General features: G+C 39.4%; 3 protein-coding genes across 3 annotated transcripts; 1 reads left to right on the forward strand and 2 right to left on the reverse strand.

The window, feature by feature from the left end:
* Positions 1–2,300: 2,300 nt before the first annotated feature.
* Positions 2,301–4,962, reverse strand: LOC139305169 (protein mono-ADP-ribosyltransferase PARP11-like). Its single transcript, XM_070929114.1, has 7 exons — positions 4,796–4,962; positions 4,590–4,704; positions 4,434–4,503; positions 4,251–4,314; positions 3,599–3,732; positions 3,363–3,514; positions 2,301–3,276 (listed from the first exon to the last, which is right to left on the reverse strand). The coding sequence occupies exons 1-7, from the start codon at positions 4,892–4,894 to the stop codon at positions 2,978–2,980; spliced, it is 933 nt and encodes a 310-aa protein (XP_070785215.1). The 5' UTR covers positions 4,895–4,962; the 3' UTR covers positions 2,301–2,977.
* Positions 4,963–5,188: 226 nt separating this feature from the next.
* Positions 5,189–10,142, reverse strand: LOC139305148 (protein mono-ADP-ribosyltransferase PARP11-like). The gene is made up of 8 exons (XM_070929094.1): positions 10,100–10,142; positions 9,879–10,003; positions 8,869–8,989; positions 8,661–8,736; positions 8,322–8,394; positions 7,396–7,523; positions 6,843–6,994; positions 5,189–6,744 (listed from the first exon to the last, which is right to left on the reverse strand). Exons 1-8 carry the CDS (start codon positions 10,140–10,142, stop codon positions 6,428–6,430), a joined length of 1,035 nt encoding a protein of 344 aa, XP_070785195.1. The 3' UTR covers positions 5,189–6,427.
* Positions 10,143–11,593: 1,451 nt separating this feature from the next.
* On the forward strand, positions 11,594–24,680 carry LOC139304957 (sodium- and chloride-dependent betaine transporter-like). The gene is made up of 15 exons (XM_070928882.1): positions 11,594–11,797; positions 12,235–12,369; positions 12,950–13,090; positions 13,275–13,392; positions 14,306–14,359; positions 15,042–15,171; positions 15,734–15,868; positions 17,721–17,824; positions 17,911–18,035; positions 19,044–19,156; positions 19,244–19,381; positions 19,828–19,930; positions 22,696–22,796; positions 24,221–24,367; positions 24,513–24,680. The coding sequence occupies exons 1-15, from the start codon at positions 11,608–11,610 to the stop codon at positions 24,678–24,680; spliced, it is 1,902 nt and encodes a 633-aa protein (XP_070784983.1). The 5' UTR covers positions 11,594–11,607.
* Positions 24,681–25,296: the final 616 nt, after the last annotated feature.

A 25,296-nucleotide genomic window follows, 5' to 3' on the forward strand; every position in this document is an offset into this window, starting at 1 on the left:
CATCTTACCCACAGGACCAATTCAATCATCTCAAGTGTTTTACTGGGAGATGATGGCCTGGCTCTGGAAAAGAGCTCCAATTACAGAAACTACCAATACTATACCAGTAAACAGTCACATACATGTGAATTAACACTTGTATGTGACACTTGGCTCAATTCATATTGAGCCAAACTAAATGAATAAATAAGCAAAAATAAAAACGAGAGAATGTGATTTTTTTTTCCTGGTTGTTACAAATGAAATCGTTTTATCCTGGACTTCATGCTCTATCCATAGTGATAAAGCTCATTAGAACTGTGTATGTAAAGTAATGTCATGTAAATGCTGTGAAGAGAAGAAACAGGCAGCTCCTACTTTTGTGAACATGCCCCCAACATTTCCCTCCTCTCCTTCAGTGAAGACAGTCTGTTGGCTACTTGTAACTTCACTTCACACTAAACTACCAATTAACTGCGAGCTGCCTTTGTCATTCAGAAGATGAAAGTTATTCGCACATGATGGCTCCATGTGTGTTCGGGTGTTCCATATCCTGCAGACATGACTTCTGACAGCGACAGCGACACCTGGACCTACGTGTTATGGTAAACCACTAAACTAAACAATAGGGAAGGAAGTTAGGCAGGCCTGTGACAGATGAAAGATTTCCTCCCACCGCTCGATACTATGCCTGCAAGGCAAGCATGTGGGAGAAGTGGAAGCATATGGCAAGTGACTTATGTCTTGGTGTTTGAGTGAACCGAAGGTCAGGGGCAATCAGATATTTTTAATTTAACAGTCAGGCACACAAACAATCATTTACCTGACAATTTAGTTATTTGGTCTAAAGCGTCAGCCTTTAGTGTTAAAAGGTCATAAACTGAAAATCACTTGAATGCAAGCTTTTATTTCAACTTTCTAAATAATAATGATATTGTATCTTTTTTTATTTAAACTCAAAATAATGTGAGAAGTGAGAAGATACAATATATATATATATTATACATTACATGTAAAAGCAAAATATAGTCATGAGAAAATTTAAGGGGGTAGGAAAAAAGAAAATACAAAGTCCTGCTACACAAATCTGTATTTGTTTTTTTGGCTTTTTTGTGAAACATTTTTTACCTGTTTGAAGTTAAAGGAAATGTCTTTTTGGTGAAACTGCTAACAACTCATAGACATTTTCAAGGGGTCACCAGGCAGAAAGGTTGGGAACCACTGGTTTAATCTTCTGGCTCCTTCTGTCAAACAAATGTAGTGGAGTAAAAAATTTCCCTCTGAAATGTGGTGGAATAGAAGTATAAAGTAGCATGAAATTAAAATTTTGAAGTAAAGTGCCTCAAAATTGTACTGAAGTAGAGTGCTTGAGTGAATGTACTTGGTTTCCACCACTGACCGTAACCACCGGCTGTGACCCTTGGGTAACTAAAAGTGATGATGCTGGGAGAATACATAATGTTGAGCTGCTGACTCACTCTGAGGGAGTTTTATGCAGAAATAATGGCAGAAATGTGCCATTAGAAACCACTAAACATAATGTGGAGCAGCCAATGCTGCTCTGTGCCAAGAGTTCAACCCTCTATTTCTAAAAATCTGTCAACAGCGACCTCTGCTGACAGTTTTCCTTAAGTACAGTTGGCTGCGTTTCTTTCTTTTCCATTTGAACAGGTACTGTAACAGTGAAGTAAAGCCCTTTCACTAAGATTCACTCGAAGAGGAAGAGGTGATCGCTGGGTAGCAGGAACTACAGCAACACTTGCAGTATAAAGACACACACACAAAGACAGCGATGTCAGTACAGCTGTGGTATAGTGATTTCTTTGTGAAAGGACAACAGCTATTCAGACGTCACTGACACCAGCAGAGAGCAGAGCAACCAGTTTCCTGGCTTGTGTGAGTTCAGTTTCGCTTTCCTGGTTCCTGTTGAAAGTGCGTGTTAATACTGTTCACTAAGTCTTATGTAAATAGTATATAGTTTTCTTACCATGAAAAGAATCATGTGAGTTATTTGTAATGATATTAAATTGTTCTGGGAACTGATGCTGGGTGCTGATCCCTCCTTGTCATGTGATGATTGTGATTTGCCAGAAGAAACAAACAGGAATATCTTCACAATGTGCTTCCTTATCATCTCAACATGCCTCTTACCCAAATACTGTACAGTAGTTGACTGGTACTGTCAAGAATGAAAATCCATTTTTGATAGATATTTTGAGACACATTGTTTTGAAAAAGAATGTTTAATCATTCTTAATACTTTTTGTGCAATTTGAGCCAAAAAACTGCCTCCATTTGTAATTAGTATGATTTCTCTCATTTATTGGCAAATGGGTTTACTGTGACAGAGTAGACAGATGTTTTCAAACACCTGGACAACAGTCTCTGGTATCCATTAATGCTGTGATGTATATGTCTGTTTGTTTCCCTTCTGAGGTACTTCCGTATAAGGATTTAATCTTTTCAGGGAAAGAATTCACGAGAGATCCTGGGAACATGGACCCTCATCTAAGGTGAATCAGACCGGAGGGCCCAATCAGATCTTGTAGGTGGGCCTACGATTGTTCGCAGCGCCCTTCCATCATTGTTCATGAAACCGCAGTCCTTTTATCCTCGCTAATAACAGAGATGATGAAAAGTTGGAACAGGAATAAACGCATGTGGACGTTGGTTTGGTTCTGCCAGGAAATTTATTTATGAAGCTCTTCAAAGAGAAATCTGTATAATGTGGTCATAAATATTAAATAGCAAACAAGTGTCAATGTGACCAAAGTCAAATAATGTATTGCGAAATAATAAATAATAATAATATGTATAGTATAATATAGACCTCTTCATTTTAAAAATAGCTAAACGTCGCTAAACATATCTTTCATTCAGATAACTGCAGATTCTAACTCCTCCTTTAAAAATGTGGTTAAAAAGTGTAAAAATCTTCACCCAGACGGTTTTAGGTAGACATGTTGATATTGCACATGATCCGGATCCTCTCTCGACTTCATCTGTACTGAATCAAATACTCTGGAAATATTTGATTTGAGTCAAAAATAACAAAAATAGTGGGATCCTTGATATCATTCACGCAGCTGTGATGAAAGTTGTCCGAAATTCCATGGTCTGGTTTTTGGAAATGTTTTTCTCCAACATTTGATGTCCCGATCATCACCCGCGCCACAAATATAATTTTAGTGGATGCACCCTGAACACCTTGTGTTCCCCCACCATACAGCGGCAACGGATCCATGCTGCTCCTGCTGAATTTGTCTGCATATGCTGCATGTTTTGCAAAATATATTCCTAAATAAATACAAGAAAACTCATATCAACAGGGGAAACTCTGGTGAACAGCAATATAGATGCACAGACTGTATCATTTCACTTACCTTTGCCATATATGTGGCCATGTTGTCCAGCTAACCGCACATCAAAGTTATACTTGCAAATGTTGTCGACATTTCTGATTTCGGTCCCATGAAAGAGTCTTCTCTCTTGAATTTCATTGACACCTTGAATTCTCATTAACTGCTTCTTTTTCCTTTGACACAAACAAAGACAACGACCATTTTGATTACTAATAGGAGGAATGATGAAGGGAACGGAGGGAGCGAAACCTACCTACCGACAATATGTTTCCCATAAGTCCAAGTTCTGTATCCTGATGATCGATATGATGGATCTGTCCAACAGCCCCTCGTTCTTCACATAACCTTCCACAGTCTGATACTCGGGGGTGAGTACACTCAGAGGGATTAACTGTAAAACATAATAAAAATACACGTTCAATAAAGGCTTTAGTTGAAAAAACATTAAAGCACATATATATTTGTCTATACTGATGTTACTTTCAATTATTTTATATTTTCATACAAAAATAATGTGTTCATATTTGTCTTGTGTTGTACAAAAAGAGCACATTACGGTTAACTTTTGTCAAACTGGGGCTACCAGACAGCAAGCTTGGTGATGTTAGCTCATGCTACTGTCTAGTTAGCAAGAATTTAATGTTATAATTACTAGCTGAAGTTACTGTGACTATCAGAGATGACAGATATGAAGGCCACAATTTAAACATGTAGGAATATGAAATAAATTCAGTTCAATTCATTTTAATGATTTGATGCTAACTGGGTTTGTCGGTGGTCTGCAGCAAGGAAGCCTGTTTTTAAACCTGAATATCTCAAAACCACTCACCTCGCAGATACAAACCTTACCATTCATTGATCACGATTTGCTTTACTGAATAGTTTTCAATACATTTCTGTCATTGTCACCTGATATGGACAAGTGAGGTCAACACTTTCCCAGAACACAGGAGAAGCACTGAAGCAGGAACAACTGTGGAGGACAGTTTGCATAGCAGTTTCACTTTCATTTTGCAAGAAACAATACTGAGCACTGACCTATCACTCACTCAATTATTTGTTATATTCATGTGTTTTAAAGCCTCACTTCACCTTCTCTCAATGTTGTAGCCCCGCTGGATTCTCCTTTGCCGTCCTGTGCTGAGGTCAGTCTGTAACATTGCTGTATAAGAGCACAGAGGTCAAGTGAACCAAGTTCTTTACATGTAAATGAGGACTTAATGTGAATAAGTACATGTAGCCAGATACCTGAGAAATCAATCTTGCTGTGGCAACTGGATGAAGAGGTATTTAAAACCCCTTTTTTGTTTCTTTGGTAACATTTTTCAATATTCTCACTCCAAAAGGGGTTATTGGGTTCGTCCTGCAGGTGGACATTAGGTAACACAAGGTAAGTCCACATTCTGCTCTTTACACATTTTTGTAACTGATCTAGAGAAATGTAAACAGTTTACCTCAAATCTGTGCCACCTTCCACAGTCTGCCAGATAACACCAATACCATGGAGTGTCTGATGTGTCCATGTACTCAATTTCACCATCGATGCCCCACATTGTCTGGACAGACAGAAATTAAATAGATGATATAAAAGCTAAATAAATAAGCTTTAAAACTGACCTTCCTCTCTCTGATTTGCTCAGGTAGATACTACAGCTGACACTGTTGTTTCTGACTCATATGGATGATGTGTCATTTAAAGCCACACCTCTGAGGGAGGCCGTCTTTCCTCACTAGTGGAAAGTGGAAGATCATTGACAAGATCATATCTCTTTAGTCTGTTTCTCTGGTGAAGAGATATTTATGTTGAAAAGTTTATTATTGTAATGTGCAAATTACAGACACACACATATAACTCCATACACCCCAACAATCACACACAGCTGTAGTGTTATGACTGATCTGGTTGTTTCCTCACCAGCCTGCAGTTACTGTGAGGAAATGATCCATTCTTATACGGTTACACCACCTTGTGGCAAACTTGGTACTCTGAATGCTTTTGTTGTTCTCCTTGCTCAAACACACACACATATACTCATACAATGAATTCAACGAACGCACACAGCAAGGCAATAGTACAATGTGTGGTTAATTTTCATTACAGTACTATACATGTGCTGGCTACATTCATGAGGTGCAAAGAAAACAACCTGCTCATCCTTCAAAGAAAGGTGTTAGCAGGTGGTGACATCACACTCGGGTGATTTTAAATCAAATGTGATGCTAAAACTGATCTTGTTCTGGTCTGGAATGAACTTTGTCGCAAACGCACACAAAATTCAACCTCATTGTCAAGTCGTTTAAAGACTTTAGTCAATGCTCAGAAAAGATACACAGAAAACATATTGCTCAAGGACCACAAGTGAACACGACATCACAACTTTTATGTCATTGTGACACAATTACAAAACCTTTCATGGAAAGGGGGGAAAGTGCACTGATGCATGGTTAAAAAAATGTAGAGGTAGAAGCGTTTTTTGGAACAAAAACAAAAAAATAAATGCCAACATAATACACAGATGCTGATGTCACGAACTGGCAGATGACGGTGCTGAATGAGTGAGCAGGAACATGTTGGTGGTTTTTGGTTTCGTCATTTGGAATTATGTCGACATGACCTGTAAATAAGCTCATGCGTGGCACTGTGGATGTGAAGGAAGGGCTGTGGCCGATGGCAGGACATCAGCTATAACCTACAGGCTGCAAATGTCACTCTTATTTTTAAACGACTGTGCACAGATATCGAACAAGCAAGCGCATATTCTGCATTTTAATACAAAATTGCCACAAAGACTGATCTTTAGTCAGTGTTCTCATCCTTTTTACGTGACCATCTTGGAATATATTGTACAGTATACAAACTGTACACAAAGTCTTCACTGTCTTCTTGGTTTTCCAATTACCCCAAAGGCACTTTAGATGACCCATGCTCCAGTTAGGCGCTGGATCTGGCTGAAAGAAAAAGCAAAAGTCCCTTAAGCTGCTTCTTTTTTTTCCATTTCATCCCATCATCTGATTCTGTATCCAAAATATTTCCACGTTTGAGATCCAGCCTCGATAAAAAAAAAAAGTACATATCTTCTTGTACTTCAGTAGAACTCAATCAGATACTCTGGGTAAATCTGATTGCTGTCAAAAATTACATAAATCTTTGGATTGGCCATATCGTCCACACAACTGTCATAAAAGTTGGTGAAGCTGGCATCCTTGGAGGGTGGTCTGCAGTACATGGGGTGACCAACAGTGTATTCTCCAACAAGCACTCTGGCCAGGAACATGGTTTTGTAGGGCGGCTCACTGGCAAATATCGGTGGGGCGAGTCCGTGTCTCTGCAGGGTGGTGTTGTGCTTCCCTGTGGTGTGACAGAATTTACTGGAGTATTTGGCATCCCGGGCAAAGTAGCTCCCTGCAGGAGGGAAAGATGGAATGAAAAGTTTAAAATCGGACAAAAGAAGTAGAGAATTGTTTCATGATGTTGTTACATCACAACACAGAAGGATCTACCTTTGCCATATACATCGCCATGGCTTCCTGTCAGCCGCCAGTCAAAGTTAAAAGTACATATAGCTTGTATGTTGCTGTGTCCTGTGCCATGAAACAGCATTCGCTCCTCAATATCCAATGTGCGCTTGACTTTTCGCAACTGTGTTTTCTTCCTTAGGGGAGAACCGAGGAATGACAACACAACACAGAGTATTGATCATCACTTTGTTGCAAAGTGTATTTTCAAGCTACAAAGGGCAACAGGGATGTGCTGAAAACTACAGTGTGATTGACTTTCTCTCAGTGTTTCAGATGTTGCATCAAAATCAATTAAATGTTTCAGTAAAGGTGGGAATGCTCTCAAATTGGTTCATTCGGTTGATTTACTATAACAGAAGAAAAGCTTTGAATGCAGAAGGAGCTGGGAAAGTACCATTGTATCTCTCACAGAGCTACAAATGCAAAATTAAAATGACCCATATCACAATGACCATCTCAGCAGAATCCTCTGCTAACACAAAAGAGCACTTTGGACATTGTGCAGTACATCCACACCAACGCATCAATTGTCTACCTGCAGAAGAATTCCCATAAGTCCAGGTTCTGAATCCTCTGGATGGATTTGATTGGATGATCCATAGTCCTATCATACAGTCTGGCGACTTCTTTAAACTCATAGGTGTCTCTTCCAAGCTGGATGAGCTGCAAAAAAACACAATCGCACATGGGTAACAGTGAAAGTAATGGTGAGCTTCACTGTCAAAGCCTGGTTGGAAAGTAAAAATGAAATAATGGAAGACCAGCAAACAGCTGCACAGTGAGAATAAACATTCAAATCAAACCAGATCTTTTAAGAACTGGAATCAATTTTCTGAGAGTTTAGCTTCTACAGTCATTTGTGGTGGGAAAATAACACAAACACAAAGGGTTTGAACTGCAACTTCTGGTTCAAGTTAGTAAATTAGACGTACACTTGTGTATTCAACTCCAAACTTTCTCAAAACTTTGAAAAGCTTTTAATCTAAATACACAGTGTTTATGTATGGATTATATGATGATATATAAATTGTGCATTGATGGAAACATAACCTGAGTAAATGTGGTGTGTTTGAGTATGTGTCTCATTATTTACTATTTTCCTTCCCAGTAGATAAACCTCATTAAACCATCAACCTTATAACTTATAAAATACATGACCTCCCTGTAAAATGGCACTGATTTAAGATTACTTCAAAAGTTTAGTTCCCAAATTTAATCTCTACAGTTTGTTTGGAGTGAGATGCAAGTGATAATATAAGTGTGCTGAACCATGTGACACCATCGAATCAACAAGGACCAAGATCCATGTGGAACATTTCAAGCCCCTTTTCAATGTAAATGTTAAAAGAATTTAAAAGACTCTTCTGGGGCAAAATGCCAACCCAGCCCAGTGCCAACAATGTCTGTGTGTGTGTGTGTGTGTGTGTGTGCGTGTACCAAACTGTGTGTTATTTTACTCACCTGATAGGGCTCATCTGTATTGATTCTCTCCCAATGACACGGAACAGGCAAGGCAAGATTATCACAAATAAACCTGGCAGAATAGTGAAAGAGAGAGATGAGAGGTCAGTAAATACATTGTTATAGCAGTATACGAAATATAAGGGTAGAATTTAGGATATCAATTTAGGGTTTACATCAAGGATTCCTGAGGCTGGCAGATGCTTGAACCCTGACTTTTCATTTAAAGCATGATCTCCTTACTCACAACCTCATCCTGCTCCCTCCAGCACCTTTTCTTTGTTAGCTGAAGGGATAAACTGAAGACAAAAAAGTTCTCTAGATGTCACCAAATCTTACCTGAAGCCAGTTGCAGAGTGCAGGGAGCGTTTGATTGGCCGCTGCTTCCCTGTCGTTACATTTATCTGCCGCATAACTGGTGAGGAATTTAATAAAGATTAGAGCCACAGGACCTCATATCTTGACTACTTTCTTCTCATAATTCTGAGGGCTGAATATGGTCTGTCTGATGAAGTTTAGCGTTACTGTAACTAACTCTTCATCACACCTGAGAAGTCCAGTCTGTAGGTGTACTTCGCCGTGTAGAATTCCATGACACCTCGTTGATTCCTGTTGTAGCACTGCTCGATCTGGGCGCTAGTCACAGAGCAGGCTGCACTGGGATCAATCTGACAGGGAAAGTGAGAAAGATAAATTAAGTCTTATGGAGGGGTGAAACAATTAGTTAATTAATCGATCAACAGAAAATTCAGTTTAAGTGATTTTTCAAGCAAATAAGGTAAACATTTGTTAGTTCCATCTTCTTTGTTAGAGGCATTTGCTGCTTTTCTTCGTCTTATAAGTTTTGGCTTGTTGGTCAGACAAATAACAAGTAACCATTAACTAACATTTTTTAGACAGACAATCAAGGAATGAATGTGCAGTTTAATAGATAATGTAAATAATTGTTGTCGTTAGTAAATTGTTCGTAAATCATTGTTGATTATTTTCATTGTCGGTTAATCTGGCGATTATTTTCTCGGTTAATTGTTAGGTCTATAAAGTATCAACAGTATCAACAGTCCAAAAACAAAAAAGCATTACATTTACAACAAAGTGAGGCCAAGAAAAGCAGTGAATTCTCACAATTGACAACCTGGAAGCATCAAATGTTTGGCATTGAGGAATTAATTATCGAATGATTGATGAATCGACTGATCATTGCAGCTCCACTAATGTTTACCTTGTTATACAGAGGTAACGGGTGAATGGGAATTCACAATGCAATGGGACTGACAGTACTGGTCTCTAATCCTGTGCACTTACTGCCATTTTTTGTGACAAACCAAAGACTACAAGGAATTTTATTTTGTAATAAAGATGCATCTAATGAACCTCAACCAAAGAGGAAGCGCCAGTCTGTGACGTTGCATTGAGTAGTCTCTGACTGACATTAAAACCTGCACACTCTTAGCTCTCAGTTAGAGACCCATGTATCACAGAGGGAGGGGCAATACAGTATTAGGACTGTTGGAAAGTGTATTGTGATGTGTGAAGTTGTCATGTCCTGTGAACTACCTCAAACATATGCCACACTCCACACTCAGCCAAGTAGAACCAGCACCAGTTGGGCTCTGAGGTGTCCATCTCCTCAATCTCAGCGGACTCCTCCTCTGAAGATCTGATGGCTAACATAGCTAAATCTGGAATTAATAAGTGAAAAAACGCGAAAACACTCAGGTAAAATTAAAAGAAACTATGGGGAGGGGCAAAGATGGTGTTTTATTCGTGTGACAAACCTAACGTCAAGGAGATATTTTTAAGCCATGGTCGTGAGGGCATTTCATCCTGTAAACAAATTCAAATAATACAGGAAATTGCCATATCGAGCTAGCTATCATTAGCGGCTGCCGCACCCGACTCTCTCTCAACTCTACGGGTGTCTTACCAGTTTCCAGCCTGTCTCTAACTGGGTCCCAGTCCTTACCGGGATAAAAATCCTTCATGCACTATGAATAAATCACCACAAAAACCACAGACTCGGAATAAGAATGGATGACTAACGCTTCATAACATTTTCGTCCTATGCGTTGTTTACTTTTATTTCCTGGTACGTCACTCGCCTAACGTCAATGTGCGTAAACTCCTCCCTGTCTTGCCTGGGTGCGCTGCTGCCCTGAGTTACACCGTCAGGCAGAAAACCTGCCCAGATACCGCACCCATGAAATGGTTTAATTAAGATTAAGTTGAGCATAGATAGTTATGATATTAAAGATTGTTGGTATAGAGGTAGACGCCTGCTATACAGTGCTTATGCACGGATAAATAAATGAGTATTACATTGGAAACCTGTGTAATAAAAGACCAAATGGTTCAGTTTTTTGGGGTTATGGGGATTCAATTGAATAAAAAAATGCCAGTGGTGAAATGGTGGAAAATATGTCATCAATCAACTACTGTATACTTGAGTATACACTTGAGTTATGCCACTATATATATAATCCTCAACTCCTTTTTACAGAGAAATATTGTACTTCATTTTACTCCGCTACCAGCCTACAGTAAGTTTAAATTATTGTTAAGTAATACTAAAGTACTTTGCAGATTAAGATTTTACATACAAAACTCAATTCAATAACAAAACTAGCTAACTAAAATGGTGCATTTATTCTGCATAATTTGAACCTGAAATGCATTTTAGTTGAGTATTGTTTGCATGCATGATACTTGCCTGCTTTAATGAGCTGTTTTTTTTTTACTTTGTAGTGTTGTACCGTATGCTTAAATATCTGGACATTAATTCGACTAACTTTTGCATGTCCATGCTGGAGCCTCACTGCGGAATGGACACACCCCTCTTTAGAATAAAGCTTTTCTACAAATTTCGCTCAGTCAGTCGAGGGATTTTATTGTGGGCGCCCACTGCAAACTCACGGGTGAGTTACATGCATTCAAATTTCTGTTAAGACGCTAAAAATATTTAATTGCCTCATTACATTTAGCAGTTTCTTGGGCTCGTTTTTGCAGTCACCAGCACAAGTTAGTCGGTTATTTCTCTCATCTTATTTGCAGTTAATGGCATTTGGGCGTTGTTTTGTCAGAGCCTCTTTCATTTGACTTAATCAGAGGAGGGAACGTCAATATATTGCAATGTGAGCTGTTAGAATAAATATGAGAAATATCAATTCAATTGTAAAGGCTTCTGTTCTATATCTGCATATATAAAGGAGAGCTGGAGAGAACTTAACACACATTATTTGCATTTCACTGGTGTTTATTTTGTGTGCATACAGCAGACTGAGACACCATGACTGCAGAAACAGCGCGTGGGGCTTCTGCTAGAGACCCCGGGCCAGATAAAGGGATTCCTGAGGAAGGGCTTCAGCCAAGGGGGAAATGGGCTAGCAACACGGAGTTCATACTCTCCATGGCTGGAGAAATCATTGGCCTTGGAAATGTTTGGCGTTTCCCCTATCTGTGCTATGTGAATGGAGGAGGTGAGAGACTGGATTTTGGATGTATGGAGGATTTCTCTGGGCTGTAATAGAGAATAAATGGCTGCTGAGGTTGAATACAAGCATTGCAGAAAGGCTGAAAACGTGTGTGTGTACATGTGCACAAGAATGTTGTATCATGGTCAGTCACATTTCATAATATCCCATTTTGTCTTGATTCTTCTGCTTTGGTTCTTTTGTCACTATTCATGATTCTTTAGGCAGGGTCATTGAGATTTTTGGAAAATTGCATAATCTCACTATAATTTCACTCATTTCAAATCATGCCTGTCATCCCACTTAGCTAGTGACATAATCGACTCAGAACACCTTTAGTAATGTGGAGGATATGTGGCTTAATATGTGTTTATCTGTCAGTGTGCTGCATGCAAATATTTGTGTTGCTCCTGCTTCTTCTTCATGGGCATCTATGTTTGCAGGTGTCTTCTTCATCCCTTACTTTGTGTTCCTCTTCTTCTGTGGCATCCCTGTGTTCTTCCTGGAGACGGCATTGGGCCAATACACCAGTGAGGGCGGGGTGACTGCTTGGAGGAAGATATGCCCAATGTTCCAGGGTAAAAACAAGGCTCAGACAGATTCTTGTAGAATTACATAAGAATTAGTCAGCTGATGTGCAGGAAATGCATATTTTTCATTGTGCTTTCTTTATTGATATTGGGAAAAATAGCTGTTTTCATGTTGGTATGGTATCAATGTTTCTATCCAGATCCCACAAAACAAAATGACCACATTATCATTTTTAAATATTCTATTTCTTTTTCTGAGGAATGTTTAAAAGCTAGTTTTTAAATTTCATGCAGTATTTCTTACTACAGCACTTCCACAAACATTCAGGAGCAGTCAACCCTCAACAATAGCTGCCTTGTGCATTCACTGTCAAGCTTGTTTTCTCCAATATCTAAATTTCAAACAGGCTTAGTTGCTCTAAAACAAGGACAGGGAATACATTCAATAAAATGGAAGAGAACATTTTATTGATTGCGGTCAATGCTGGTGGTTGATGGTTCATATCAAATGCTTCCGATGTTAAACCAAAATGAAATAACAGTAATAATATGAGAAACATATGTACTTGTATCGCAGTGTTGCAGAGGAGCTGTCATTAAGTGTGTGAAAACTCACTGTGTCCTGCAGGGGTGGGGGTTGCGTCCCAAGTGATTGTGGTCTATCTGAACATCTACTACATCGTGGTGTTGGCCTGGGCTATCTTCTACCTGGTTTACTCCTTCACTAGTCCGCTGGCCTGGTCTACATGTGACAACTGGTGGAACACTGGTGAGGCATGCTTTTGAGGATTCAATGCTGGCTGGTTTAAACCCTCTGTATTTGATTAGCAGTGTGCTTATTGCTTCCTTGCAGACTTGCAGAGGAGGCACAAGAGGAATTCTTCTGCATATTTTAACATTTTGAAGTGTCCAACATCCAATTCACCTTTATCTCTCTTTCCTCAACCTCTTAGAGTCATGTCAAAGTCACTTTAGCATCTTTGCCAACCCCCATTTATTTCACCTTGGCTCCAACTGGTCATTCCTAAACAACATCACCTCAACTGACTACTTTGAGAACCTCACGTACATGTAAGTTGCATCTTTATGATCAAGCTGTACCAGGAACTATCGCCATTTATAACATGCTGAATGCATAGCGGGCATTCATCATATTGCTGTGATGCATACAAAGAATGATAAGAAATATGAGATTAGTCTTTCATAGATGCAACAGCTTTGGGACACACCCATGCTTTGATGTGTTTAAAGCAAGAGGTTCTTAGATATGTTACTGTGATGAAACTACACAACACTATTAATTGCTGTCTTGGGGCAGTTTGGAGATGAAAAGTACACAGATAAATTGAAATGACTTATCAGGCCTTCATTTAATAGTGGTTGAAAAAACAAATGGGGTGTCAAATGTTTGAAAAATGACCTATTAAAATAATCTTTTTAAGAAATACACTTATTTGCTTTCTTTCCGAGAGTTAGATGACAAGTTTGATACCACAAATAAATAAAGTAGATTAGTTTAGCTTAGCCGGTTAGCTTAGCTTAGCATAAAGACTGAAAACAGGTGTAAACAGTTAGCCATAACAGTGTATATATCAGCCAATAAATAACAAAAAATTCTGTACAAATATGCCAAACTACGTTGGTTAAAAAATGACAGCTGATGTATCATTATCAGATTTTTAAAACAAAGATCAATATCACTATTGGCCTCAAAAATCCAGTATTGGTCTGACTATAATGGACTGTTTCTTTGTCAGAATGGTATCGATCTTCTCATCTAACTCTTGGCAAGAAAGTGAATAAGTGTATTTCAATAATAACGATAAAGGAACTGATTAGTTTTTTATGTGATACTGTTTAGAAAATTAAAACTGCATTGAAAAGTACTTGACTTGATAGCCGATCCAGAGCTAAAACAATGGCTAAACGTTGTTTAGGATTATCATTTGATTTCAACTCACTTTACTTATTTTTATATTCCCAGGAATGAAACAGACGATTTTCTGATGGCCAAGTCACCGGAAGAGGAGTTCTGGACGTGAGAAACAAGCTCACACTCGCACACTAATCTTCTTGAGACATAAAAAAAGCTTTGACAGTAATATCAGCCTCCCCAGTGTGCTTGTCCTTGGGTGGAACATTCCCCAGCAATAGCTCATAATGCTTTCGAGATACCAGGAGGCCATCTTTACTGTCAGGGCGCTGAGTGGATGTGATGTTAATGGTGAACCATGAAAAGGTCAACCAAGGCCTCCCAAACACAGCAGGGAAAACGAGCCAGTCACATTAAAAGTAGTTTGCCTCAAATGTTAAGATATTTTGAAACCTGGCTGCTGCTGTTCACATGATAATCTTGTGATTTGGTGCGAGAACAGATATTGGGAAATCACTCAGTTACGTTGCATGATGAAAACAATGTGTGCTCTTTTTCATGCAGCTTTTATAACATAAAAGCCCTCCAACATAAACATCTGTATTTATGATGCAGATGTGTGGCCCTTTTTGCTGTATTTGCATTTGTTTCTACTGTCATGGACACACTAAAAGGAAATATGGCTTTCAATGCATTCTTCTCGTGCTGTTCAGCTTTGTGTATTTGAAGTGGGAGAAAGCTTTTGAGAAGAGACTAAATGTGTTTGTATGTATCGCACATCTGTACATCATTCTGCAGAGGATACAGTTGTGTATGTGTGTTTACGTGTCTGATCTCTTCCCCACAGTAACCGTGTGTTAAGAATGTCAGATGACATGCACCTGGGTAAGGTGCACTGGGACCTGGCTTTGTGTCTCCTGGTTGCCTGGGTCATATGTTACTTCTGCATCTGGAAGGGAATCAGATCCACAGGAAAGGCGAGTACTGCTTTAGCATACATATACAGTACTGTCCATGATGTTAGATTGCAGTCTTTTAATGCAGTGGCTGGAAAATAAATCAAAGGTGTTTTTTTTTTTTACTTTTCTGGAATCTTTTCTCTTGTGAAATACTGGATAGTTCATCCCTGGAAATTACTCAGTCAACACAATCTGAGACTCAAACATCACGCTTTTTGTTGAAATGGTCACACCTCAGAGTTATGCAACCTATGATGAGGGGGCGCACAAACATGTTTTCATTTTAAGGGCTCACCAGCCAAAACTGTTGGGAATCTACCTTAATGAACACTCTTCCTGTCGGCTGTCTTCAGCTCATCTCTCTTTCTTTCTGTCTGCCTTCACTCCTATGTGATGTGATAGATTTAATAAAGGCAAATCAATCAAGTGATAATTGATTTTTATCTGGAATCATCAGTCATCACGAAGTTATAATCCTGAAGATTAAAAGTCAACCTTCAGTACATGTTTAATGCAAAGAGCGAGAGTTTGTGTGTCCATATGGAATCATAACCTACCAGTTTGTATGTTGTGTTTGTAGGTGGTGTACTTCACTGCGACATTCCCCTACCTGATGCTGTTCATCCTCTTCATCCGTGGAGTGACACTCCCAGGAGCCGCGGAGGGACTGAAATATTACCTCTTCCCTGATTTAAACAAGCTCGCTAATCCAGAGGTAAGAACTCACTGTCATAATCAGCTGTTCTTGTCTGTATCGCTGCCATATGAAATTCTGTATGTGGCTCTAAAGTAAACACATGCAGAACGAGTCATTAGATCTCAGAGCGTTGGCCTCACAACCAACCAGAGCATCATCTGTCTCTTTATTTCTCTGTCTTCTTACAGGATGAATATAGTGTCCTGTTACACCCCCCCCCCCCACACACACACACACACACCCACACACACACACCCTTTCTCTTTGCCTTGACTCTTGTTTCCGGTCCCAAGACAGCGTCTTAACAAGAAAAGCAAACCAAGATCCTTTTTTAGTGAGAAGTTTGTCAAAGAAAGCTTTCCCCTCGAGTACACAGTAACATCATCAAACAGGAGTAAAAACAGCGCTCTCCATGGGGAGTTTCTAGCACATTTTGAGGGTATATTATAGGGGTATAAAAAGTCAATAGAACTTGCTTTAAGCTGAACCTTGAGCCAGTAATTTACCATCATTGCAAATTATTGATTTTTATTTGCATTAAAAAGTGGCACACAGTATCACATTCTTACAGCAGATATGATTTTCACTCAGCATAATGATGTAATTTCTAAAAAAAAAACAGAGGGTGAATTCTGGATGTTCTTGCACAATGACAACATCTGTTTCTGTCAGCAACAGTGACTAAAGAAAAGGGCTCTTTCTTGATCGTCACCCCGCTCCCCTTCCCTCCCCCTTCCTCTCTCTCTCTATCTTCCTCGTGAAAGCTCCCAGCATGCCTCTCAGCTTCAGGGGTCAAATGTGAGGAGGGTCACTTCCTCTTCTTCTGTGGGTATGTTGGTGTGCATTAACGCATCCCAGTGAGTGATGATTCTACATAAGACTTATCAGGGTTGATGTTGCACAAATATCAGAGTTAGAAAACAAAACATCGCTACTCATACGACTCTGAACCATCGTGGGAATCTCAGTATGTGATCAAGGAAGTAAACAAATAGAAAAACTGTGAGAATATTACTTAGAGTAATGGTGAAAGCAGGTGACAGCAGTCATTGGTCAGAGAGCTGAGTTATGCAATGCCAGATGCTCTTAAAAACAGATGTTTCTAATGAGTCTAGCTTTGGCATGCAAGTGGCTGCTTTTGTTTGAACCATAGAGGAAATCGTAATGGAGCTCTGGGATGCATCTGGGGTCTGTTTGATGTGTGAATGTGTCTCCTTTTGTCGGTGTGTCAGTGTGCGTGTGTGAATCTGAATGTAGCTCAGCTAAGGGGACTTCAAAATAAAACGCAGGCCTCTTAGGACACAACAGTGTCCCCTTTGTCCAGTGACAGTTGTGAGGAGCCTTTGCCGCAGACTGAGGCTTCTATTTCTGACCCAAGGCTAGGAATAAGTCAGGCCCATCATGGGGGCCAGAGTAGGGGCCTGTATATTGCCGTGGAGACTTGCCAACTCTATCTTTTAGTGGGCGAGACTCACAGCACTGGGGTGCCTCTAATGTTAACCAGATGCTGTCAGAACGAGGGCCCGCAGAAAGACATTCCTGTAAACAAACCCGCCTACACCCACAAACCTGAATGTGCACAAATACAAAAGCACATGTGGTCAACAGCTCACATAGTTGTGGATGCAATGACACCGAAACAAAAAAGAGGAAGATGCAAATCCTGTATGTCTGTATAATGTGCATGTCACAGAAGTTGTATCATATTATTAATGTTGACATAAAGCTGTTTGTTATCGTACAAATGTTTTTTTTATTGCTCTCTAAAGGAAGGAGTTGATGGAAAGCATATGCTCTGGGTTACTTTAACAATGTCAGCTGTTAATTTCCCTCTCAAATGTTTCAAAAGTCAATCTTGTACCAACTCCAGGTATGGTGTGACGCAGGGACCCAGGTGTTCTTCTCCTACGCTGTGTGTCAGGGAGTGCTGACCGCTCTGGGAAGCTACAACAAATACAACAACAACTGCTACAGGTCGGTGTCCTCACACACAGACACGAACAGTTACAGTTTTACATTCATGTGCTCTTTGACAGTGCAGGCTTTTGTTCTTGGTGTAGGGATTGCTTGGCGCTATGTTGTCTGAACAGTGCCACCAGTATCTTTGCTGGTTTCGTTGTGTTCTCGGTGCTGGGATTCATGTCTCATGAACTGGGCATGTCGATGTCTGAGGTTGTTTCTGCTGGTGAGTTACTTCCTCCCCTTTCATCATCTGTATCCTGCTTTTGACTGCTCTCACTGTCAACTTCATGTCATAAATGTCCGTATGGAAATATCTCAAAACAGCTGAATTTATTTTTGTGTATTGTTGGGCTGCAACTAACAATTATTTTCATTATCGCCTAATTTGCCTTAATGGCTTTGTATATAAAATGCCAGAAAGTAGTGAAACATGCCCTTTATAATTTCCCACAGCCCAAAGTGACATCTTCCAAAAGTCTTGTTTTGTCCAACCAACAATCCAAAACCCAAAGATTTTCAGTTTACTATCATGAATGACAAAGAAATTTTTGCTTTAAAATGACTTTCTATCAATCGACCAATCGTTGCAGCAGTGTGGCTTCAATTCTGGCAGTGGTGACAACAACCAACAATGTCCACAAGATGGCATCTTATATTCACACACAGTTAAAAGATTTTTACATGAAAGTTTCTTTTTTATGGCCAGTGTAATAAAATAAAGTTGTCTGCCTTCTCATACAACTTGTTTTGACATATTTTATTGTTGTCTGCCTTCTCATACAACTTGTTTTGACATATTTTATTGTTGTCTGCCTTCTCATACAACTTGTTTTGACATATTTTATTGTTTGTTTTTAATGCAAGAAAAGTGCTTTGCAAACAGTTACTAAACTTAAGTTATCAATAGTTGTAGTCATAAGATGATGAAAGAGATTCTCTTCCACAAAATTATGCATATTTTTTCTCACTTTTCTATAATACTTTGCTCTTTTCTTGTGAAATCCTGGATTCTTCCTTCATATTTCTAAAAACCCTTCAAATGAAACAATTTGAGGAGTAAAACAAAATCAATATTAGGCCCAACTGTCCACAACTCATGTCCTTACTAAGGCTGTAACCTTTATGAGAGGTTCTGAAGTCATTTCAAGGGGTCACAAACCAGAAAGACTGATAGGATCTGGTCTGGCAGCACACCATCATGTTAATAGATGCATTCATGTGTTTTCTACAGGTCCTGGTCTGGCCTTTATAGCCTATCCAAAGGCTATGTCGTTGCTGCCTGGCTCGTCCTTCTGGGCAGTGCTCTTCTTCCTCATGGTCCTCTTCCTGGGCCTGGACAGTCAGGTATTGTACGCAATGCATCAAATACAGCGTTTCAGCATCATATTGTATTTTCAAATGAGCGAATGTGTTTCACTTCTGTGCTCACAGTTTGTGTGTGTGGAGAGTCTGGCCACAGCCCTCACAGACCTGTTCCCGCGTCACCTGAGGAGGCCGTGCGCCAGAGAGTTACTGACCCTGGTCATTGCTGTGGTCTGTTTTCTACTGGGGCTGCCCCTCATCACCGAGGTAAGCAGGTCGAGCACATCTGTATACTGTGTTAAAATGTCTGGACAACTCCTGGATGGACTGTCATGAAATTTGGTTCAGACATTTATGTTCTTCACAGAAAGAATTATAATTACTTTGGTTATCTGTTAGCTTTTCATTTAGCATTCATTTTGCTACTAGCACGCTAACACGTTAAACTAAGATGGTGAACGTGGCACCAAACTAAGCAAATTGTCAGCATGCTAGCCTTTAGCTCAAAGCCTATGCACAGCCTCACAGAACTGCTAGCATGGCTGCAAACTGTTCATGATGTATGTCATACATGGGAATGTCATGCTCTGCTATGGGGGCACTAAGTCACAGAAAATTGCTGTATAGGGAAGGATATTGTCCGAAAAACACAGCTTGTCCTTCCGTCTGACAGATAATCACTTCCTTCGTGCCGTGACTTGCTCATGTTTCAGGGAGGGATAGTCCTCTTTCAGCTGATGGACACCTACGGTCCCAGTGGAATCAGTCTCCTCATCATTGCCTGCTTTGAGAGCGTTATCATTGGCTGGGTGTATGGTAAGTCATGCCACTGGCCGTCATCACTGCACTGCATGATGCTTTTTATGTATTATTCAGTGAACTACTGCTGCACTATTTCTCCACACAAAAGTGACTTACGAACTTTCTGAAAATGTGTTTCTCCTGAATATTTGAAGACTTTTGCTTTTCGGTGTTTTGCTATCTACACAATATCAACACCATCAGAAGTACGCTACATTCACAGTTGCTACCAAAAGCACCATCATCAATTTTAATTTGTCCAATATTCTGGTTTATGACCAAATATCTGCAAAGCTAATAAAGGCAGACTTATTCAAGAGCAGAAGCCCATGACCTGAACTATTTCTATTGGCAGCAAAGCATTTGCAAATCCTTTGTGTGTAACTTTGTTTTTCCTCTGACACCGCCCTCTGGCAATGTATTACATTCACTATGCCACGACTGCTAAAGATCAAAAACAAATGTTGGACCTCAACTGTTATCAATTAACAGTTTTGTTTTTGTTTGTTTTTCTTTCTTAGTGTTTTTTACAACCTCACAGACCTGCAGGCGCCGCTGTAGACACTTATTTTCTTGTGTATGAGTTTGACACAACCCTGTTTGATAGCAACCTTTACAGGAGATTTCAGTGATCTAACTGAAAACCAAGCTATTGTACAGTTATTACATAACAATTATAGTACAGATGACTTGTTAAATAGTATTTTTTATAGTTTTGTTTGATTTTCAGTTGTAGTAGTTTGGATTTATAGGGTTTATCCTAAACCAGGAGCACGAGTGCTCCACCTACTGGACTGAAACCAAACCTGAAACAGGTCTTTTCTGTCCCACTCAAACACAAACAGAGGAAATATGAGGGCTTTATGCTTCCTTACATTTTCTTTTTTTCTTCTCTGGATGTTCAATTCCTGCCTTGGCCTGTGTTTTGCTGCTATTTCTCTCTCTCTCTCTATATATATATATATATATATATATATATATATATATATGTGTGTGTGTGTGTCAGGATTTTTCCATTGCCTAAACCACATCTTCCATTTCCATATCCCAGTCTTCCTCTGCCATCATTTTGGATAAATCTTCTGGAGCTCTCACCACTTCCCACACCTTCATTATCAACAGCATTACTGGCTAAATTACAACATGTGGGAGGAGAGTTATCCTCTGCTCTCACATTTGTCTTTACATCTCATCTCTCAGCATCTGGATTGTGTACTTTGCATTTCCATTTCCAGAAAGCACTTGCTCTTAGGGTCCAGCTTCACATCTTCTACTGCAAACTGACGCAGAGTGAGATATCGATCGCTTTCTGCAGCTGCTTCCTCTCCCCAGTTTGAGTTTTTTAGCCATTCGTTCGGCCTCCCTGCATCCTCAGAGTGAGTCCGTGTTATGTGTGGAGAAGCTTCCTCACCCAAATTTAAATGAGGCCACTCACTTTCCTCCTCCGCGTGAATGTAGTTAGTTTCAGGGTTGATTGCTGTATCATTTATGTGGCTGTGTCTGCTTTCCTAAATAGGTTTGACAACTTATTCTGTCATTGTGCATTTGCAAAAAATCAATCCGTGGATGTTGTTCTATCAGCCAGGTGGCGTACGTTGCTAATCTTATACCAGTTTCCTCCTGTTTTTAAATGTCTCTCCTTTTGTCTATAGTTCCTCTCTTCTCCTCCTCTCTTTGGCAGCTCAAGGTGAGCAGCTTTCTCATCTCCATCTCTTTCCTCCTCCTCCACTCCTCCTTAGCTCATGACTGGTGTCTCTCCAGTCTTCCTTTCCTTCTCATTTGAACCACCTGATTTATACTGAGATTTAACTTGAGTTTTATTTCCCTGGATACATGCTTCTTCCTCCTCTTCTCTCCCTCATTACTAATTGTTCACTTATTCTCCATCGTGTGTTGAAACATCACATTACATGTTTCCCAACAAACGATCAGATTAGATTGTGTTTCTAATACTAATATTTCTAAATTCATAGCTGCAATTGATTGATGCAAAAGATTTTTTCATGAAATGAGACTAAATTATTCTTTGAATATACTTCAGTATGCTGTACATGAGTATTTAGGATGTGGGCACTACGTTTTACAGAACTTTTGAATTAGATCCACAAAGTTTCAATACTTCATTCAAGAGAGAAGAATAAACACAAGTTAAAGACACTTTTGATACTTAAATAAAAACATTTGACTTTCATACAGTGGTGGAAGAGGTATTCCAATCATCTACTTAAGTAAAAGTAGCAATACCTCACTATAAAAATATTAAAAGTAAAAGCCCTGCATATGAAATTTAACTTCTAGTACTTTTTTATTATATACGTAAAGTATAAAAAAAACCCTACTTATTATGCAGACTAGATCATTGTTGATGTATTAATATATAAGCTGCACTTTAATGTTGTTGTTGGTTGAGGTGGAGCTAATTTTAAGTACTTGGTACAATGTTGTGTACAATGCTATATATATATGCATATATATAACAATGCATCATATTTTATGAACTGATCACATTTTGTATGTAAAATCTTAATCTGAAAGGTAACCATTTAAATTATTCAATTGATAATAATTATTGTGAAATAAATGTAGTCAAGTATAAGTATTAAGTAGCATTAAAAGGGTGAATCATATCACTACCAAAAACAGTTTGTCTTAAAGCTGAGGCTTCACCGTCTCATCGTGTTTTCAGTCAAGGGCCCCGTGTGTTTAAGAGTGTTCCCTATAAAAACAAAAGCATTTTGCTCCCTTTAATTGACTAAAACCTCCCATCCATGACTTTGCAGGTGCGGACCGTTTCTATGACAACATTGAGGACATGATCGGGTACCCACCGTTCCCCGTGCTGAAGTACTGTTGGATGTTCATCACGCCGCTCATCTGTGGAGTGAGATACTCACACCTGCGTCACATCTCTTACTTGCTTGATTCACCTACTTTGTGTGGCGCTGGCTCTCAGCTTTAATGTCCACTTCCTCTCATGTTTTCATTTGTATTCATTATTTCTTATATGACTTCTGAACACAGATCTTTTGCTGCCCTTCATCACCCCTTCTCTTTGCTTCTTCCTGTTTCCCTCTCTCCTGGCCTTTCATCTTTGATTGAGTGTTTCACACATTTTCATTTGCCACATCAGTAATTATGCTGGAGCTCGCATATGGGAAAGATGAGGAGAGACTCATTTATTTTTAAACACACTTCACTGCAGACACGATCAGAAAGTACAGTAGCAATATTAACTCTTCACGGGAGTCAGTAAGTCAGTTAAAGGAGCATACTGGTGTTTTTGTATGTTTAAGCAGCATAAATTACAAACAATTTAAGACACATAACGGCTACTTTTAAGAATTTTTTGGGATCATACTTGTGTATTACTGTGAAATAATAGATGAAAGATCATTTGAAACGTCTTCCCAATTGTTCATGCACTGAAGCTCTGATATCCTAGACTTAAAGTTGCACAAATGTATATTTTTATACGAACGAATGGAAAGAACTATGTGTAATGTGAAAGGTGTTGCTTCATAGTCATGAACCCACAGACTCTGTTATTCCCCTCAACTGTAAGGAGCATTTTAGCATCTTTCAGCTCATTGTTTTGGTTTTCTGGCCCGCAACTTTAATGTTTTGGTTCACTCTTACAGCTTTCATCAAACTCGTTTTTGGCAGAAACGCTCTCATAAACCCACAAATTCACCAGCTCACCAGAAACGCAACCGCAAATAATTCCTAATGTTGTTTTTTGTCTGCTGGATGTGTAAATAGGTAACTGTTTGCTAATATGTTTGCTAATGTCCACCATATCAACTGCATAAAGTGACAATATGTCAATGTTGTGTTTAAAGCTTGTGCTACCCCCAAGTGGCCAAAACACAATTTAATGCAGGTTTAAATGTCCCACAAAAGCTTTTGAATACATCAGAGAATCCTGTAAATTGTACATGAGCTATCTCCCTATTGCGATTGACCTTTTCTACTGTTTGTTCTGACAACATATTTTGGGAACTCATCGCTGTACGGCAACATGGAACTCTGGTGCTGTCCTTAAATAAACACCACCAGTGAAGTTAGGAGAAAGTTATCTAATATATGAAGTTGTATAATAAAATAACAAAAATAGAGGGATGAACCATTAGCAGAAGCTACACCTGCAAGTGGAGGAATAGCTCAGCGTTTATTTACCTAGTTGAAAATGTTTTAAACCATGTAATTTCTTCACCATAGAGAATTTGATTTTATTCAGCTTTCATTCCACTTTACACCACTACACTTGTTTTACAGCCTCTAACTTGACCCTTTCCTGTCCCCTAGCTCACACTGCTGTATAGCCTGACAACAAGTAATTCTCTGTCAGTGTATGGTTATCAACCCGGTGCCTGGAGCGCAACGTTGGGCTCTCTACTTGTCCTCACTCCGCTGATGTGCATCCCAGCATTCATCTTGATCACACTGTGTAAGGTGAGTGAATTCAAAAGTTGTGTTTGGTCAATTTCAAATATAATTTAACATCTTTTTTCTCAGCCCTTGACCGTTATACTGCGATGGGTGTATGACTGTGGTTCATAACGTTACGTATTAATTGCATTTCCCTCCAAACAATCAGAATCCCTCAAACATGACCACTCCATCCAGTGATCTGCGGCAGGCTCGACCAGACAAGCCAGTTCTCACGCTGTGTAAACACGTCATCTTCAAGGCACAGAGGCGGCCAAACATCAGTGTGGACGACAGAAACGAGAAGATGATGATGGAGGAACCCAACAGTGTTTGATGGTCATTAATGACGCTATACAGACCTGCAGCAAATTATGGTGCACCGATGGTCTCATTGAATTGTCCAAATCTGTGACAACATACTTTTGTAATCATATGTAAAGTTTTATAAACGTTTACACATTTTATAGTATTCAGGGAGATCCTGTGTGGGTTTTTTTGTTGGTACATTAGGGTTTACCTTTTTTATAATGAATAATAATGTAAAAGTCACATACAATGTACATTTCCTATACACTTATAATCCCATATATTGTAAATGTACTGAATTAAAAGTACTGAAAAGATTCACAGATTTTTGTATTTGCACTCTATATGCAGCAGAACCAGATCTTTGCCTTTTTTGTTCCACACATTCTTCTTCCTCGTGCAAATCTGGAGCCTACATTACCCACAATGCAATTGGAACGAAGTTCCACAGTTCGGTCAGAGATGTGTGTGTTATGCTATTCGCGGCTAGCGTGGCCATGAGCCACTAGCCTCAAGCTGATGATGAGGAGGCTACAGAGGTCTGCTAAGCTCACTGCTTTCTTACTCCACACACGCAGATTTTGAAGGAAGTGTTCAGTCAAGTGACATCTCTTGTGGCAATTTATCAGATGTCATACAAATCC

The sequence above is a fragment of the Enoplosus armatus genome, chromosome 22 (genome assembly GCF_043641665.1).
Source record: "Enoplosus armatus isolate fEnoArm2 chromosome 22, fEnoArm2.hap1, whole genome shotgun sequence".
Taxonomy (NCBI): Eukaryota; Metazoa; Chordata; class Actinopteri; order Centrarchiformes; family Enoplosidae; genus Enoplosus; species Enoplosus armatus.

What these genes read in the sequence shown, in the direction of transcription:
- LOC139305169 (XM_070929114.1), bottom strand. Translation starts at nt 4,894, where the DNA reads ATGTGGGGCATCGATGGTGAAATTGAGTACATGGACACATCAGACACT. An exon ending in GGCTACAACATTGAGAGAAG is followed by an intron (nt 4,315 to 4,433) that starts GTGAAGTGAGGC and finishes TGTCCTCCACAG; the next exon opens with TTGTTCCTGCTTCAGTGCTT. An exon ending in TTATGGGAAACATATTGTCG is followed by an intron (nt 3,515 to 3,598) that starts GTAGGTAGGTTT and finishes TTTGTGTCAAAG; the next exon opens with GAAAAAGAAGCAGTTAATGA.
- LOC139305148 (XM_070929094.1), bottom strand. Translation starts at nt 10,142, where the DNA reads ATGCCCTCACGACCATGGCTTAAAAATATCTCCTTGACGTTAG. An exon ending in CTACAGACTGGACTTCTCAG is followed by an intron (nt 8,737 to 8,868) that starts GTGTGATGAAGA and finishes ATTCCTCACCAG; the next exon opens with TTATGCGGCAGATAAATGTA. An exon ending in TTATGGGAATTCTTCTGCAG is followed by an intron (nt 6,995 to 7,395) that starts GTAGACAATTGA and finishes TTCTCCCCTAAG; the next exon opens with GAAGAAAACACAGTTGCGAA.
- LOC139304957 (XM_070928882.1), top strand. Translation starts at nt 11,608, where the DNA reads ATGACTGCAGAAACAGCGCGTGGGGCTTCTGCTAGAGACCCCGGGCCA. An exon ending in GTGCTATGTGAATGGAGGAG is followed by an intron (nt 11,798 to 12,234) that starts GTGAGAGACTGG and finishes CTATGTTTGCAG; the next exon opens with GTGTCTTCTTCATCCCTTAC. An exon ending in TACAACAACAACTGCTACAG is followed by an intron (nt 17,825 to 17,910) that starts GTCGGTGTCCTC and finishes TTCTTGGTGTAG; the next exon opens with GGATTGCTTGGCGCTATGTT.